Source organism: Pipra filicauda, unplaced genomic scaffold (genome assembly GCF_003945595.2).
Source record: "Pipra filicauda isolate LSUMZ 115617 unplaced genomic scaffold, ASM394559v2 scaffold117_size3949168_pilon, whole genome shotgun sequence".
NCBI lineage: Eukaryota > Metazoa > Chordata > Aves > Passeriformes > Pipridae > Pipra > Pipra filicauda.
This window is the reverse complement of record NW_024103629.1, coordinates 1414411-1433148: the sequence shown is the minus strand read 5'-3', so window position 1 is coordinate 1433148 and position 18738 is coordinate 1414411. Positions and strand designations below refer to the sequence as shown.

Genomic DNA, 18738 nt, shown 5'->3' with positions numbered 1-18738 from the left:
ATATAGCCTTCTGTTGTCTTATTTTTTGCCTAGGCCAGTGTCCTATGATTATATTTCCCCTCCTTGAACTCTTAGCAATAGCAATACAAATGACACGTTATATATACATATGATGGGTCACATTATATATACATACCACATAAAAAAGAATGCATTTGTCCAACTCTCACTGATTTTTTTTTTATTCTGAAAGAAATACCATTAATAAAGTAATGCATACAACAGTCAATCCTGCTCCCTCTTGTGCTGACTATGTGCATAGTTTTCAGAATTCTGTTTTTCAAAGCCCTTTTTCATTTAGGCGTGAATCATGATATTGTAAAGTCACAAGACCTGAATTGCAAATCAGTGAAATTTTAGTCTTTTCTTGAAATTTTCTTCATAGATCATCCTCTTATTATCCTCCGTATAACAGGTGGTGCTTCTTCTTGCATTTGGTACAGCTGAAAATAGACTCTTCAGGATTGAACCTAGTTTGATAAACTCCTAAAGAGCCTTGTAGTTCTTCAGGAATGACCAAACTGAGGTAAATCATTTATCAGTATTATCTAAATCCTTCTTTCCATTATCCCTTTTTATTTCTGAACTTTTATCCCTGCAGTCTCCTATAAGATACTTTCTCAGTTATGGAAAGAAGAAAACACCCTGCAAATTAATGCTTTGATAAACCAATAAATTAAGTGAAATTTTCTGGTTGCAGATTCCCCACTCTAGGGTAGTAACACTGATACTACAGGAATTATATCAACTGGTTAATGAAGTCATCAGCAATGACTTTTACAATATTGAAACATAGTGTGAGAACACAGGAGACAGAAGTGGGCAATCAAACTATCAGAATTATGTGTGGTATTAATTATTAAATTGTTAAAAGGATGGCATTGTGGTCAAAAAGAAGTCACTTTTTCACTTTTGTTGTTTTGGAAAACATCTTTTTTTTTGTTAGAAGATAAAGGATGTAAGTGTGCTGCTGCACAGGAGTTCAGATTCGGCTGTAATCAGATTTTTGTCTGAACTTTATGATATTATGCTTATACCTATTCAGTTATTTTCTCCTTGAAAAATCTAAGCAATTACCTTTAACATATTTACTGTTAAGTTATAGCTACCTTCATGCCAGTTATAATTGTATTGGGTAGGATAAAAACCATAAATACACACAGAGATATAATTCTAAACAATTTCTAGTTTCCACTTTGAAAAAGAAAAATGCGAACTAGATATCCCAAAAAGAATTGTTTTCATACTGCTTCATTTATTTGGAACAATCTTCCTGAACTGATTAAATCAGGCTATATGAAAATCTATGTCTCATTAAGCTTTGTATCACCTCAAATGGTTGTAAGTTCACTTTAATTTCATACTTACAAAATAAGGAATAACTGACTTTATTATATAGGGAAACTTTTTAATGGAATCTAACAGAACTCAGATCAGTTCAGTCCAAAGCCGCCTCCTTCTGAATCAAAACTGACCTTCTAACATTTAAAGGAGTCATCACTATCTGAAAAATCCACTGGTTTAATCCTTTTCTTTTCTTTTTGTACATCCTTTATGATTTCATCACAATGGTAATGAAAGAAAAAGCTACAATCCAGATTCATATTAATAAATAATTTCTCATCTCTTTCTCCTTCTTACATTTCCTCTTGTTTCAGCTGTCCGATCAGCAATGCATTTCTGGTTTCTTCTCCTTGGTTACAGTCATTAATATGTGCGCTCTTGCCCTATTCTTTCTTGTGATATGAAGTGGAGAGGTAATTGGGATTAATTAGGAATTTCCTATCCTAAACGGAACGGGGTTTCTGACATTTAACTAACTGGCATATTTGTAAAATGGTATTCTTCCAGACATCGGCTTGGTAAAACATCAGAACTAAATAACAAACAGATTCTAATGGAAAGGTTATAACGAGAGGGTCAAATGTGCAAGAGCAGTTACCTCTGAGTCAGTAACTGCTGTATACTACTGTAGTCTTAAATATATGAGTATTGTGCTGCCACTGTTTTAGTGTCACAGAAAGTGGTTTTGCAACACTTTAATTGGTACCTTTACTATACTAGCTGCAGAGAAGTGAATGTGATATCATAAGTATCCATTTCTGTTAAACCTGGCAGGACAATGCTGTCTGATTTAATCCCTAGACTAAGAGGTTCCTGATATAGTTATGTCTAATTTGTTGAGACATCTCAGTAACAGGCTAGTAACTTGTCTCGAGGGAAGAACTTGCCCACTGCAGAAACTTTTCATCATTTTTGTCCCATTTGTCAAGGTGTAGACAAATAGTCACATATAGCTGGCACCTGAGAGGCAATAGAGCATGAGCCTGAGGGCCAACAAACTCAATGCATTTTTAAAATTAATTAATCTCCCGTGCTTCCTCCCTCTTGTCTTGGTATCCACTTTCACTTTCTTTCTCCTGAACTGGCAGCTGGGGTAATATTTGTTGACACTAGTGTGACTGCAAAACTATAGCATACGTCTCTTAAGCAGAGCCCTGTCAGGGCTGCCCCTTCATCCATGGTTGTCTGCTACCTTAATTGGGCAAGGTCAAACATCTTATTACTACGTTTTCATAGACCCTGAGGGGAAGAACAGCTCCAGTGAGTGATCCAATGGGTCTAGGGACATTAAACTTGCACTTGCTTCTGTAATTTAGTGTATTTTTTGAAAGAATTATTAGTGTTTTTAAGGAGATGGGGAAGATTTTTAAGGAGATTGGAAAAGTTGGGGTTTGTTTTGTTTTGTTTTGGTTTGGTTTGGTTTTTTTTTTGTTTTGTTTTGGTTTGGTTTTTTTAACTATCAAATTACAAATTCCTTAGGAGAATTTACTACAGTTGGACCGGTAATGATTTTCTGTTCATTTATTACTTCTCAAATTAAAAAACAAACAAACAAACAAAAAGACCCCAAAACAACCTCCCCCCAAAAAACCCCAAACAAACCAAAAAACAACCAACCAGCAAACCAAACCAACCAACCAAAAGAGAGAAAATCAAGAATTATTTATCCATATACCTACTATACAGACATTGCTTAGGATTTAGGGCACATTTTGACTATTAAAATGTAATTAAAATCTAATATCAACACACTGCCAACAGACCAGAAGTAACTCCTCACTGGCAAACATAGTTTGTTAAAATGCTACCCTACAGAAAATTCTATAATTCCCCAGCTCCTAAATTTCATATCCTCAGATGCATGCCTTCAACAAGATTGAGGAAAGAAATCTTAAAAAATGCTCTAGGGAAGTCAGCAGCAAAATTACTGGTCATATACTGAGTAATGAAAAGACCATAGAAGAAAAAAGTTAATTGTGTTTGTTCATTCCATAATGAAAAGTAAAGCATAGTCATTAATCAGTTGCACAAATAAAGAACACAGATTCCTATACTGAGCACTGACGGGTCATGGACATTCACTTTAATGATAACACACACGGGAATTAACACTACTAGACATGAAAGTTCCAAAAGCAGTCTAGTACAAGTGACAAAGTAGAGAATGATAGAGGGAAACACCTTTATGATTCATCCAGGGAAAAATGTGATGGCTGAAGAGACAAGATGACCCCATGAAATTAATCCAGAATTAGGACAGGAACAAAGAGTTTAAAGGGTTGTGAACCTGTCTTCTAACACTTTTTCTTCTTCTCTCATTTTTGAAAAGCAAAATTTAAGCTTCATTAGAGTTTCATAGAAGTCATATAACCATAAGGTTATAGTAAAGTCTAATAGGGAAGTGCAGGAACCCTTCAACTTATGACAGCTAACTCATTCAGTTGATACATGTGGCTCTCAAAATAGTGGTTTCAAAATACTTTGTACATACATTATGATAATTTATAAGTTATAGACAAATAAAGAAGAGATGAAGTTGTGCCATCTCGCTTTTAAATTAAATAAACTTTCCTGTCCTGTGTAATAAACAATCATTTTCTAATAATGTTACTTAAGTGGCCTGTTTCTGTTACCCAGAATCATGCTCCTACTAGGAATTAAAAAGAGTGAAGAATGAAATACAGCATGGAATTATGGGAGAAACCAAACTGTTAAGATGAGTGTTCTGTATGTCTTCATATAGTTCCCCTGACTACAGGCCAACTGTTTTTTAATTCTAAAATAATAGGATTTCGCTTCCATTATTGCATAAATGTAAGTTTCAAGGAGAAAAATAAACAAACAAACCAACCCAAAAATCCAAAGCCCAAACATCAGTGTTCCTCTCAATTGCACTTTTGCTAGTAGAAGGAGAAACATATGGGGGAACTGGACAGTTCTACCTTCCCAACAAGCCTAGCAGTTAGGAGGAGTTGATAATTATGTCCAGTGAATGTGAAATGCTCTATTTGCCATCACCAGTTTCATATATATTGACCTCTACAAACTACTAATAGAAGGTACTGACTGATTAATAAGTTCTGTTTAGTTTATGGGAGAGTCATGATTGGAGGCATGACTATCCAGCTGTTGTTTCGTTAATACTTTGAGTGACCAGTGCTTTGATAGGCACTAGCAAAACAGTCCTCCTTGACTCCAAGGTGAGAGGAAAAATATCCCTTTCACCTACATATTAGCTTCTCCTGGAAACAAATTATATAGCTTTCTATGCTAAAGCTGATTTGAAAAGTCAGATTTGAAAGAACGTATGATAAAAAAACCCCTTGATGTTACTTTACTGTTTAATACATCAATACATAATGCAGTCCTATATTGACACCACAAATCACGGTCAGGAAGAAATCTCACCTGTAGCGACAGCTTAATATGATGAAATATCATCCACTCATGTCTAGAGAGAGCTGGAGATTTAGAAATTTAAGATAATGAAGGTTTCCTATGATTTTGAAGAAACTGATAAACTCTAGATGCAGATAAAGAGCAGAATGCTCCAATGCTGTGCACTGAAATGCTGCTGTTAGGTGTCTGAATCCTGGAACTGAATCCACAACTGTATAATAACCTTGTGACCTTCATCTACATATAGACAGACATTTATGAATTGCATTCTCAAAATCCGTTTAGTAAATGGAGAGCCAGAGGGTGCAGGGACACCTTCAGAATAGAATTTGCTATGTCCTGCATCCAGATACCTGAGCCAATTGCCTGTAAACAAGCTAATGAGCATTCTGAGAGCAGTCCAGCCCACATATAACAATCTTGTTATCATAACTAATTTACCTGGAGAAGCCTACTAACAATTCTGTACCTGAATGAGGTAATTTAGAGCCTGTCTTGTTATTTCTATGTATAATTTGTGCAGTATGGTTCTAACAAGGGGAGTTATAACTAGAGAGCTATTGCACTTCAGTTGGACTTGGTTTCCTACTAGTAGTGAAGCTGCAGCCCAATGTTGCAATTTTAATGCAAATGCAGATTCATTTTGCAGACCCTGAGCAGGGAGAAGTGATTGGAGAAGTGATTGGTTTGTGTTTGCTTTCAAAGTGGTTTTCTGTGTATGTCTGAAGTACACACAAATAGGAGCTCAGAACAACTTAAAAAAAACATTATTTGGTGTGAGTTTCTCCAGTTAGTATGAGGACTAGGACAGCTGTGTAGGTAACAGAAGAACAGGACAAAAACTCCTGGACCTTGGTAGAAAGAGTTTTGTTTTAGTAGCTTACAAGTTTAGCAGCAACTGTGCAGACATCCAAACCATGGATGTCTTCCCAGACATGCATAGGAAGGACTGTAATCCTCATGGCACTGGCATTAATCATCTTTGGTGAAACATTTCTCATAAAAAGTGCAGTTTTGCAACACTAAAGAAGAGGCATAAAAGATGCAGTTTACAGCACAGTTTCCAAACTGGGTAAGATCAGCTTTGTCTTTTAGAAAGAGAGAAAAAAAGTTATAGTTTAACATCTGTACAGATGTTACATGCTATGGAAAGATTATGTAGCAGTGTTGCCTCCAGAGGGCAGCATCCCTTTGAGGCAGGATGGAGTACACATCTGCCTTTCCCTGCGTGCATCAGAGCTGTTCTCATTCTAACAATGGGAGTTGTCGTTCTCCGTTAGGCTCATGCTGAAAGCCTTGAATAAAAGCCTTAAAAAGCTCAGCTGAAAGTATTAATTCTGAGGGAAACATGTAAATCTGGATGAAGACTTCCATTCATTTTTAATCTCGCTATGGTAAACCTTGTAATTAAAATGATTAAATGACTGAATAAAACCCTATATTTACATCCTTTAGAATAACACAATGAAAAACCATAATCCTGTTTATGGAAAGAAAACACTGGAGGTCTTTTAAATTTGAAACATCAAACAAAGCTTGTTATTTAAGCAGTTGGTAATTAATGAACCTCTTACTTGGCAAGGACACCTAAGAGTTAACTGTCTAGGAATTCCATCTTAGAGAAAAAAAACTAATTGGGAAGAATCAAATATTATGTTTAAGGAAGAAAAAAAAAAGACAGTGTTATGTTTATGAATGATCAAGTTGTCCACATTTAATATTTCACAAGGGACAAGTTAAGGATTTACAACAAAGACAGTGTGAAAGCTTCTGGAGTAGACACATCCAAATGATATAGGATTCCCAATGCAGGTAGAGGCAGCATTTTTTTGGAGTAATGGTCCAGAAAAAGCAGAAGGTGAGAATCTGCTGGTGACTGTTTGCCTTAAGGAATCAACACAGAAACCTTTTCATTGAATGTATTTTCCTTCATCATTCTGAAAGAGGGGCTAATCTTGGAGTCTCTCTCCAAATACTGCCTCATTTTGCTGTTTAGCTATTTCTCAGCACAGATGAAAATAACTTAAAAAGCTCATTTATTATACTCAAGAGATAATTCTGTTATCTGAACCTCCACTGCAAATATGCAGAATCTATTATAAGTATGCTTACCACCCTCCATTCCCTCTTTTTTTCCCTGTAAAATATTTGGACAACAATGTAATGAAAGCCTACATGAATAATCTATATATATCACAACTTTGCCTGTGTTTGTTTGTTTAATGCATTACCTCTTGATAACATTTCACAGAATAAATAAACAAAAATCAAGTTGATATATATATGAAAATTGTTTTCTGATTAAATTCTTGTCAAAAGATATTAGTGTAGTATTTTTTCAGTCAGTGGTGCTTTGTAAAGGCTTTCTGGCTTTTCAAGAACTGTATTCTGTAAGAATGGAATGTAAGTAGTATTTCATCAGAATTATTTACTTTATCTCCTTTTTGAAAACATGTTAAAATCCATATCTCTTTTAATACAGTGTTCTTTCACTAAGTCATCTTTGTTTTCCCACAATCATAATGTCATTTTCTAAAAGGGCTCAATCTTGAAATTCTTAGGCAAGTGCATATGTAGTTATTGATTGTAGAGATTGAGGAACGGGATTCTGTTGAAGGACAAATTACTTACAAGGGTGTGGAGAATTATTAGACTTGATATTGTATCATGGATTTATCTCCTGTGATAAGTAAGTGAAAATTATTTCTAAAGGTGCTGATCAATGTGAATAAATCAATATAGCAAAGTGTCCAGTGTTCATGCAGAAAAAATTCTCTGTCATCCAAAACACTCCCTTAACTCATGGTCTTGTTAATTTTAGTTGTTCACACATTGTAAACATGCTTTAAATAATATTTAGCTTAGATATATCCACTACAATAGCTTAGTATTCACTTAAAAGTTTACCTTTCAGGTGATTTTAAGGGTCAAAATTTCTAAGAACTATTTAGAACATAATACCATCTTTGTAAACCAGACACAAAAACTAAAATGGAGTACTCAGAAACTGAATGCTTAAAAAAAAAAAAAATACTTCAGATGTTCCTGCACACAAATCCTTGAAATACCTCTGCTCTGCAAAAGATCTTTTTACATGGAAATTAATTACATATTTGCTGATTAATTTCAGAACTGAATTTACACACTCTCCCTGAAAGTTCACCTTTTGTCCAGAATTATTTTTTACAAATGGACTCTAATGTGGTGGGCAATTATCATTAATGTCTTGTACCTTATTGTCAGAGCTCTGTGGAATGATTTATTGCTGAAACATTACCAGGCCCATGGAGGTAGCTCTCCCCTTTTCCAGGAGACTTCAGCTATGGTACTAATACCACTTGCAGTCCCACTGCAGTACCACAAGGACCTACAGCTCCCCAGTACTTCATAAGTAAGGAGTTAGAAGGAAATTGCATGTGATAGAATCATAGAGTCATTTAAGTTGGAAAAGACCTCTAAGATCATTGAGTCAACCATTAACCCAGCACTGTCAAGTCCATCAGTAAACCATGTCCTTAAGAGCCATGTCTTCACATGTTTTAAATACCTCCAGGGATGATGACTTCACCACTTCCCTCAGCAGACTGTTCCACCCATTGACAACCCTTTTGTTGAAAAAATGTGTTACATGCATTACATAATAAACAAAAGAAAGAGAGGCCAAGTCCCCTTCCCATTCATATGATTTTATGTTTACTCTGCATATCAATGTAATTTTTCAGCTTTCAGAGATTACTCTGTCACGTTGCAGAACCTTACCTGGCCTAGTTATGGTGAAAAAATTATGACAACAGAGAATACAAATATTTTTCTGGAGTCATTTTTCTGCTGGCATAGCCTACTGGTGCTCAAACAATATAAACTAAAGCAGTTGAATGCTGTTTGTGAGCACAGTATTTTCCACTGTAGGGCTTTTGCTGGCCCACTGATGAAAATGAAAGATACTAGTTTTTCACCATCAAAGGTAATGTCTGTGTAAAAGTAGAACACTGTGTTAGAATCTGACTAAATAAAAGTTCAGAAGCATAATTTCAGGGAAAAAATAATCTAAATATTTTGATGATATGTAAGGTGCATTTTGTGGAAGCTCTTAAAAGGTGCATGACAACTTCACTCACTGTTGATGTTCATCTATCTTTATACTCTCTGTTTGGGGAAATCAAATTCAGCTGTATTGAAACCGTCTCTTTTTCTGTCTTTCTCTCTCAGTTTACTTATCATGATGAAGCCTTAACATCATGTGCTCAATTTTATCACATAGACCGTAGTGTCAAACTCAGAAAGAGACTATAGAGGCAACAACAACAAGAGAATCTACTCAGAAGAGAGAAAAGCAGAGAGATGGCATTGATAACTGTAGTACAGTAATAACAATCATTGCAATATAAATAGAAACTGAACACATTTCTCTGAACAGAAACTTAGAGGAGATTTTATTTTCTGAAGCTCTTCCATCTGCTCTGTGACTTTTTTCCAGGTCTCAAATTTGGAGGTAGAAAAATCCCCTCTGTACAGGCCTCATTTCCCAGAGAGAAAAAGGATAGGCTGTACTGCATCTACTGAAAAACAAGCATCATGTCTCCACGTGTTATATGACATGCAAATATAGAGCTATACAGGCAAAAAGAAGAGCAACCAAAATCATGGCTGTACTACTTAAAAAAAAGACAATTTGTATTCAGCAAAAGTATCAGGACACTAGCATTTGGAGCAATTTCTGAAGGTTTCTAAATTCTAAAAGAAGTAATTCAATAATGAGCAAAATGTAAAGGACCAGCGTGCATACAGGCTTCAGCCTACTATACCTGGAGAATGAAGTGGAGGGGAGCACATTAGAACAACTCCTTGACCTTCACGTACAGAGACAGCACTTCTTGTCCGACCACTAAAATTTCCCAGATCTATGAAAAGAACAGAGCATTTAGTTACATACCAAAGATTTTAAATTTTGTGGCTACTTTGACTAAAATTTTATTTCCTCTCATAAAGCTGACTGTTCCTTTTTTCATACCTTAATCTATAATACGATGGCCTGAAAAATAAATCTATTTCCATTACAAAAAATTCCGTGTTTCATCAGCACCTTATTACTCTTTTTAGTGGACTTGGATACACTATCAAAGGAAAAACAGCAGACAATATATATATGGCATTTACAAAAACATTTAATAGTGATTTTATCTCTTTTTACCATATCATGCTTGTTTTTTTCCCTCAGTAGAAATGAGAAAAGAAATACAATGGAGAGAATGCCTTGGCTAAAATCCAGACTGATGACGTTGCAGGCATCAGCTGCACATTGCACATTGTGATGACAAGAAGGGAAAATCATCAGCACATTGGTTCTAAACCCAAATCTGCTCTAGAGCAAGTTTACTCTTTTAAATACTTTCCTTCTGATTTCTCTGGTGTTATAAGCACAATCCAGTTGTGTGTAAACATATTTTCCCTCCAAAACTTTCTGTCCAGCAGGGTAATAAGAAATATTTCACTTCTGGAACAAAAATTTTTGAATGAGGCTGAAGGGCACTGCTATAAGCAGTTCATTGTATTTATTTAAAGCCTCTCAACCAGAAGATCTTATTATTCCATTTACCACAGAGAACACTAGACTCAGATTCACATTTGCTATAGCATGCTTATTTGTAGCAGAAGTTATGTGGCAGCTCAGTTCTGCCACCAGACTGGTGCTTCACCCATTCCTCAGTTCCCGTGATGGTGTTTAAAGCCTCTCTTCACTCAGATTTTCTAGAGACATTTCTATCTGACGTGGATCAAGGTGAAGAGACCAGCAACAAAGGCACCAAAGATATCTTTGAAAAGGACACAGAAGCTTCAGCAAGCACTAAATGAGGATCTGAAGTGTGAAACAATGGGACCAGTGGGAACATCTCATCGACATTCAATGACTTGTAGCCATACCTCTTAATTTCTGCTTACAGCCCTGAGTTCTGGGATGAACCAGACAGTACCAAAGAGTTTCAACAGGTGGAGCAGAATTATCGCTGTCTTAACTGCGCTCAGTTGGCAGTTCTCTGTCAGATGCTGAAACTCCACATCTTGCTCCATGCCCAGTAGCGCATATAATCGAAGTTTAATGATTTTTAAAAGTAATATAAGTTGATTTTTAATAAATTTCATAATGGGGACTAGGTGTACATTTTTAAGTATAAAGACACTGTCCAAATGCTTTTTCACATTTCTTACAGATGACTTGGGCTCAGGTAGAAGTCTAAAATTTAAATGTATCTAAATTTGTGCTGTCTTTGGCCAAAATGAGTCAGTGCTTTGATTTCAATGATAGATACCATGTTTGAATAGAGAAAAGGTAGGTGGGATCCGGTACAATTTTAACAAATAATAGGGCTACATTAAAAATATATTGCAAAATGTTGCTAATAGACAGATAATTAAAATTTTAAAAAATTATTGCATTTTTAAATAAGTACACCATGAGTTATAATACATGCTGGTGTAATATCACTTAAAAATGTCTCCTAATGCACGTTACTTGATAGTATATTCTGCAGAAAAGTAATTATTATTATTTTATGTTTAGAAAATAGTGGGCTGGTGTATCCCTGCATACATATAATTGGTTTGGATGGGAGAACACCTTGCAATGAAAACCTTTCTTAATCAAGTCCTCAGGTGATTCAATGTTATTTTTCAATTAGCTATAGCAACACCAAGATATTTTTTTTTCATTTCCTGCTTTGAAAATGCACAGTGATGGACAAATATAGTTTTTTTTCACCGAATGAAAATTAAAAATAAAAGTACTACATGTGACTCAAGTTTCTATTTGTTCAAATCAATTAGTTTCAGTCTAAAGGAGGACAGTAACAAAGTGCTTTGATTTTCAGCTCTTTTTGGCTATCTGTCAGTTCTGAATTGGATTTCTTGTTAGCATACAGTAGAAAAAAGATTAACAGGTACAAAAGAAGGGATTTAGCTGCAAAGTAAATAAATGTAGGAAAGCTTAAAAGGAAGGAAAGGTGAAGGATCATGCTTGCAGTTCCTCCACATTAAAATAATAAGTCTAAATGGACTTACGGAAAAATCAAATTAAAGGAAAATTTAATTAATTTTTTGTAAATCCTAGCCATTTTATATCTATCCCCATTGAAAAAAAAAAATAAAAACAGCTACTAAAAATTTATACAAAACCCTATCATTTTACTTTAAAACTCTAAGGAGGTAGATAATAAAAGAAAGGATGAACAGAATCCAGCTTTAGAGGTGGGAACTGTAACCTCTCACACAGCAGAGCTGGCCATTGGTTCAGTATTATTGCTGCAGTATAAACCTGTAACACATGTTACATGTCAGATAGCCCCACACAGAATGAATCTGTCCTTTATCATCTTATGATGCATATAGCTGATTGATAAGAAAATGCCTTCCTGTGCTCCCTAGGTATTCATCTTCTGCCCTGAAAGATTAATTTCCTCTTATCTCAATGCTAGCAGCAAACATGATAACACCTACTCTCATTTTCAAAGCAGTTCCTGGGTTTTAGCTACATAACTTCTATACTCTTTAACACGAGAAACATTTTGAAAATATGTAGCTAAGTGTCAGTCACCATGCCAAATGTAACTCATTATTAACAATATATATGCAAAACATACAAAGGACATTTAGATGGATTGTGTGGCAGGAGTAGCACAATTGTCTTTACTGCTGAAAAAAAATATTCAATTCAAAAATTTTATATGGTGTCACTAGAGTACAACCTGTGACACAAGAGTGGTCTTCACTGTGAAAGGGAAATAGAAGAGAAATTCCAGAGCTAGTGAAGATGCCAGACATTAAATCCAATGGATTTGGTGCAATCCGTTCTGGATATCCTATTTACACTGCAGGTATAATTAGCTCAATCTTAGAGAGAAGTTATAAACTTGGGAAAACCATCCAGATCTCTTATCCAAAGCAGCTGACGGGTAGTGTGGGTGTCTCTGCAGTGGCTATTCCCATTCTTGGGAAAGGAGCTGAAAAGTGGGTTTCTCTCAGCACATGTACATATGTATTGATGGGCATTGTGGAAGAATGACACCACCACAAGAGTATCAGTTTAAATAAGGCTCAAGAGAAAAGAAAACACTTCTGCAGAAAGTGAAGGGAGTAACAGGAAATAAACGGGAAAAATCTTAAAGCAGTCAAAGCAACTGAAAAGCTTTGCAGGTCTAGCAAAATGAACATCTGAGTAAAAGGAGAAATGTTCTTCCATTGACAGAAGGACTTGTACAAAAGTTGGAGCAGTTGTTATCACTTAATAGCCTTCCAATTCACCTTCACTGTAGTTTGCGTTTTAGGTGTGCAGAGGAAGGATCATTCATTCACTGTGTTCATCAGTTAGCTACAGCTAATGGGGGCAACAGGGATGTGGCAGGTTTTTGTGACCCAGACAACAGTCCATTGATGATTGCTATGAAATTAGGATCAAATTAAGGGTGAAAATCAGACCTTGTTTTTATTGTAGGCAATTACGGCTTGGTAACGGTAAGCCTGGTATGGAAACCTGGTAAACCTGGTATGGAAGCTGTGGAAGGCTCTGTACTTCATTGTCAATTTACTTTTAAAGCAGAAATTAGATTGGTCCAGAATATTGTCCTCTGCCAGTTCAGTTCTGTGAGTTTAAACTATTTTATATGCAAATTTATTATGGAGTTTAAAATGGACATAATATGATATGTATTAAAATGTTTAAAGACATATCCTGAAGATACCTAAAGTTAAGTATAAACCAGGCAATATTCTTTCCAATAAGGTAAAAATAGCTCTACACAAGGTAAGATTCTTCTGTCATGCCAAGGACAAACTTATTTATTGCATTGTCACTAAGAGAGGGTACCCTTCCTCTCCTTGTATTTGAAAGCCAGGACTAAGAAATAGACCTTGAACAGGAATTGTAGCTGTTTAAAAAAGGTTAGATTTACAGGGAAAAGCATTCCATTAAAAAATGTTTCTCAAAATCCCATTATAGCCTAAATCAAAAACATGGTTTGACTGTACACTCTAAACAATGGAAAATACACATGTTCTGTTTAATAGCCAACAAACACAAGTTATGGAAGGACAAAAGGTAGGTATTGAAAAGACGTCATGAGTGATTGCATAGGGAACTTTTACATTGGATGAATTAAATACAATACTCACAGGATAAGCAAGTGTCCAAATAAATTAATAGATCATGTTGAATTGGCATACACCTATTTTCTAGGAATACCAGATTAAGTAGGTGCAGTTATATTATTAGAGTCACTCATTGGACCTAAGAATAACTTTTAACATTGAAAACATTAACTAGAAAAAGTGTGAAAGGTAACTCAGACAAAAAGGTTTCTACCATGACAGAATCATCATCTCACCATTGATAATGGGAAATGCATATATCGTGAATTTTCAAAAATCACATTACCATATGACTTTTAGGTGATAAAACAAGGGCAAGATTCAAATATTTTAGCAAGTATCATGCTTATTATCATTGTTGCTGTTATTATTTATTACCAGACAGCTTTTGAATCCTACAGGGATCATCAGTCTGACACAATCTGAAAAAGGTCATTTTTTTTCTCAAAGAAGTTATTATGCAAAAACAGAAATAGAACAAGTATAGAGAAGAAATTATGTATTTCAAGCTTGCACAACAGCCACCCTGTGTCTCTGTATATCTGCAGAGCCACTGAAGAGTTTTAAGCAAAGGAACTGGTTATACAGATGTTTTCAGGGAGTGCTGTCAGATGATGATGAGCACAGGAGAATGCTTTAGGACTCCTCTCAGAAAATGTAAAAGCTTGAGATGTCACAAGATATTGTACTTTCTTATATTTAGATCAACATCTTCCAGAATCATTCTCAGATACTACAAGATATTTTTTTCTCAGAAAAAATCTGAGGGGAGTTGGCCAGGAGGCACCGATCACCACTGGGGGAATGGGCTGGGCATTGGTTAGTGGGTGGTGGGCAATTGTATTTTGCATCACTTGTTTCTCTTGGGTTTTATTTTTCTCTCTTTTCCTGTTTTCTCCCTTTTACTTACAGTTAGCATTACTATTGTTATTATCAAAAGTATTATTCTTGCTATTCTTCTTATTATTATTATTTTATTTTACTTTATTTCAATTGTTAAACTGTTATCTCGACCCATGGTTTTTACCTTATTCTGATTCTCTTCCCAGTCTCATGGTGTGGGGGGTGGGACAGTGAGTGAGTATCTGTGTGGTACTTATCTGTGTGCTGCTTGGGGTTAAACCATAACATCTGGTGAGGAAATATATATAACTATTTCCTAAATTGATTTATAGAATCTTGTGTGAAATCTAGTATAATAATTCTTTCTTTTTAATTTCCTTTGCAAATTAGATGATTTATATTTATTATTATTAATTAGAAAAATAAAAGACAAATTATAGATTTTTTTCCTTTATTTAATATGCCATACTTGTTAAAAAGGAATACTACATTTCAATTAAAATATTCACTACTTGTGATGCTATACAGATTTTTATAAATTATAAATTGATATGCTTCTTCCACTGTTTTGTCTTGATTAGCTACTCATTTTTTATAGAATCTAATCTGTCTGTGAAGGGTACCACAGGAGTCTTATATATATTCAGAGCTTTGGAGAATTCTTTATTTTGTTACACCTACTTTCAGTAGCATCAAATAATACCATCAGTATCATCAGTAAAGCTTAATTATTCTCAGAGCCTTGAAGAAGAAAGGGAATTTGTAGGTACCAAAATCTCCCTAAACTTCAGTAGGTTTTCTGCACTCATAAATCCGGAAGTACTGGATCAAAGTGAATTAGGAGAAATATTTATAGGCAGAGTAAAATAACAAGATTATGTTGAAAATTATAGAGCTGCTATATGATTCAACATAACATGTTAATTGCATGATAACTGGGATGTTTGTGATAACAGTTGTTGATGGTTATGATTAATTAACTACAATCATTCTGGGTCTGTCAGCTTTCATCTATTCTCACAAGAATTAATTCAGTATACTTCTCAGCTGTCTTTCACATCTGCATACTGAAATATCAAGGCAAAACACAGAATCAAGTCGAAATGTTATAGTTAAGGGGTTTTCATCTTGTTATTCTATTCGTGATCTGTCAGGAGCAACAATAAAATCAAAGACATAAACAACCAATCTTAAGTTACAAATGAAAGATTTTCAAATATAGATCACAACATTTAATCACCAAAGTGGGCCACTAAATCATACTACTTCCAGAGTTTCTGAGCAAATATATTTTTTCACTTGAGTAATATATGCAATGTATTTTTTTTATAAACATGTTGTTTTACATAACGTTATCTGCATGTTAGGAAACACATATTTCTATTTGCAACTTTTTTCATAGAACTTCCTGGCACTGAGTGGTATACTAACTTGTATAAATTCTGTATACATAATACTGATAATTCAACATTCTTAATTTTTTCCTTTCTACTTATGAGTGCTTCTTTCCGTTTGCTTGATTGCTCCTTTAGTCACTTTTTTCAATTAAATTAATTCCAAACATTCAAGGACACACTGCAAACACCATTTCATTTGTTGTAACTTTCTTCAACTAGATGTGACTTTTCTTCCTTTAACTAGTGAATAAAGATCACAGCCAGTTAGGATTTTACATGATTAAATATGGAATGATTAGTGCAGCACAATTTCCTATCATATGATGTAACATGAAATTAGCAGCAACTAATCTCCTCCATATAGCTTATTGGAAACCGCTGTATAGGTCTTATGGTTCACAGGAGGCTGTAATGGTAACAGAGAGAAAAAAACCTTTTTTAACACTCTGTGTGAACAAGCCATTAAGGATAACTTATTTTGTATGTCATTGAGCAAATTCATACTAGAAAGTAAAACATTGCTTATATATATAGTTAATAATTTTAGTTCATGGATTCTAGTCCTAAAGATAACATAATGGCTTCTCTTCCACATGTTCAGGAAAATGTTACAAACCTTTTTCCCTATGTCTTTTAAGTTCCAAATCTGAGTTTGCCAAAGCTGGAATTTATCAGAAGAAAGGGTACAAAAGAATTAAGAAATTAAATTATTCTCATCAGGGAAAGGTGGCAAACGAAGTAAGCTTTCCCAGGTTCAGAAGTGCTGGCACTGAGCTCACCCAAATTAAAATCTTTGCAACATCCACAGCTTCTGCATTTGAGGCTATCTTGCCGGAGTGATACAAACAAAGAATCTACAGAAAATAAAAGTCTGCTCTACCAGGGTCCCTGTTCTGAAGATAACGTAAGATGTTTGATAATATTTCAGTTGCTATTATTTTTTTTTTGCCTGACTTCATCATATTTTGTATAATCAGTTCATATAATCAAGTTATATGAATGAACTAGGACAAATAGAATATCTGAGAACTGCTGTTCAGATCTAAGGCTTGGAGAGTGGCATGTAATAGTAACAGCTGGAGGCTTGTAGACACCATATCTGTGAGGTATGGGCATATCAAATTCTGACTCCACTCTAGACAAGTCATTTCACAGTGCTGACTTTTGACTAGACTAATGTGTATAAATGCCTCCATATTTCACTTTCACTCTGTCATAAAGAAAAGGATAAGGTCATAATCTCCCAGAAATTACTTATTTGATTTTCTCTAAGAGTTGTAGTGCCCAGTACGACCCACAAGTCAATTGTGACAAGATAACTAAGTGTTTGGACACATTCAAGGAGTAAATCTGGGAGACCTTCATCTTAGCTGAGTAGCTCAACTGGAAATAAAAGCCTTACAAACACAAAGTATTTCCTACGTAGCAGTTGGTTGTTACATATAATGCTAGGTAATGTTTTTTATAAGGCAGTTTGTATTGGAGCATGTTATTCTGCTTAATATCCAGATGATACCAGTCACTGCAAATCACAGTTTAGGATATGAGTATGTAATTGAACAAGTAAGAATCATCGAAGATAAATAAATTGTCACAAGTCAGCTGAGCAACTATAAATTACTGTCTTTGTACTTTAACCTTTTCAATTTGTAAATTGGAGCACATCAATTAATAGTCTGGTGAAAGTGGTCTGAACATTCCTCTAATGATCTAATTTGTGGCAAATGAATGGCACATTATTTATTTATCAGATCAGAAAAGTTAAACCTTCTTAGAAGGTTTTGTAATTTCATGAGATCATGGCTAAAGCAGTTTCAAACACTTTCATAAAGGCATTTACTTCTCACAGCTCTCTCTTTGTATTCTAATTCTATGTCACTTATTTTCTAATTCTGTCACGTACTAGTGTCAGAGAGCTATATTTAGACGAAGCTTTGTCACATGGAAGCACTGGTCTCCAGGGTACAAGCACTGAGTAGTGTGAGCAAAATCAAGCACTGAAAGGTTAAAAAAAAAAAAAAAAAAAAGATAAATTTCAAACTGGAGAAGATTTGAGACCTGAATACATTCATTCTCCAGACCTGTTAGAAACTGGCCTTGTAGCAAGGTACCATAAGGAGTTATAAGAGGTATTCAGAGAGACTCAGACATAAAAGAGGATATGAGGGGAACTTGTTAAAAGAAGTCTAGCAATTTTAAATATATAGTGTGCTTTTGGTAGAACAGACTAAATACATGTTTTTGCCATCAAGAAGAGAATCCAACTTACGTATTGAATACGTTGTGTGCAGGAATTGAAAATTTAAATCAGAAAAACTAAAAGGGCAATGTGTTGAAAAAATAATGTCTGGATTTTATAGTGAAGTTGATCAAATAATTAGAGACTGTGAAATGAAGACTATGAAGACAACACTTCAGATTTTAATATTATGAATTTATGTAAAGAATTAATTGGATAGTAATGAATATCAAAAGGAAAATAAAGGAAACAAAATACACAGATTAATAGTTACAGAACAATAGTTTCTACAGCAATATTACCAGATGATCATTGAATGGCTTGGAACAAACAGATCAGTAACCTCAGGTGTACGGAAAGAATTTTTCTTGCATATAA

The 18738-nt window shown here is 34.8% G+C and overlaps 1 protein-coding gene across 7 annotated transcripts in view; it reads right to left on the bottom strand.

Moving 5' to 3' along the window:
• Positions 1-18738, bottom strand: part of CNTN5 (contactin 5) — a 618340-nt gene that overhangs the window by 174727 nt on the left and 424875 nt on the right. For all 7 annotated transcript variants that reach the window (XM_039385365.1, XM_039385366.1, XM_039385380.1 and 4 more), the window contains one exon: positions 9549-9644. In XM_039385365.1, coding sequence (XP_039241299.1) covers positions 9549-9644 — 96 coding nt within the window. The remainder of the gene's footprint in view (positions 1-9548; positions 9645-18738) is intronic.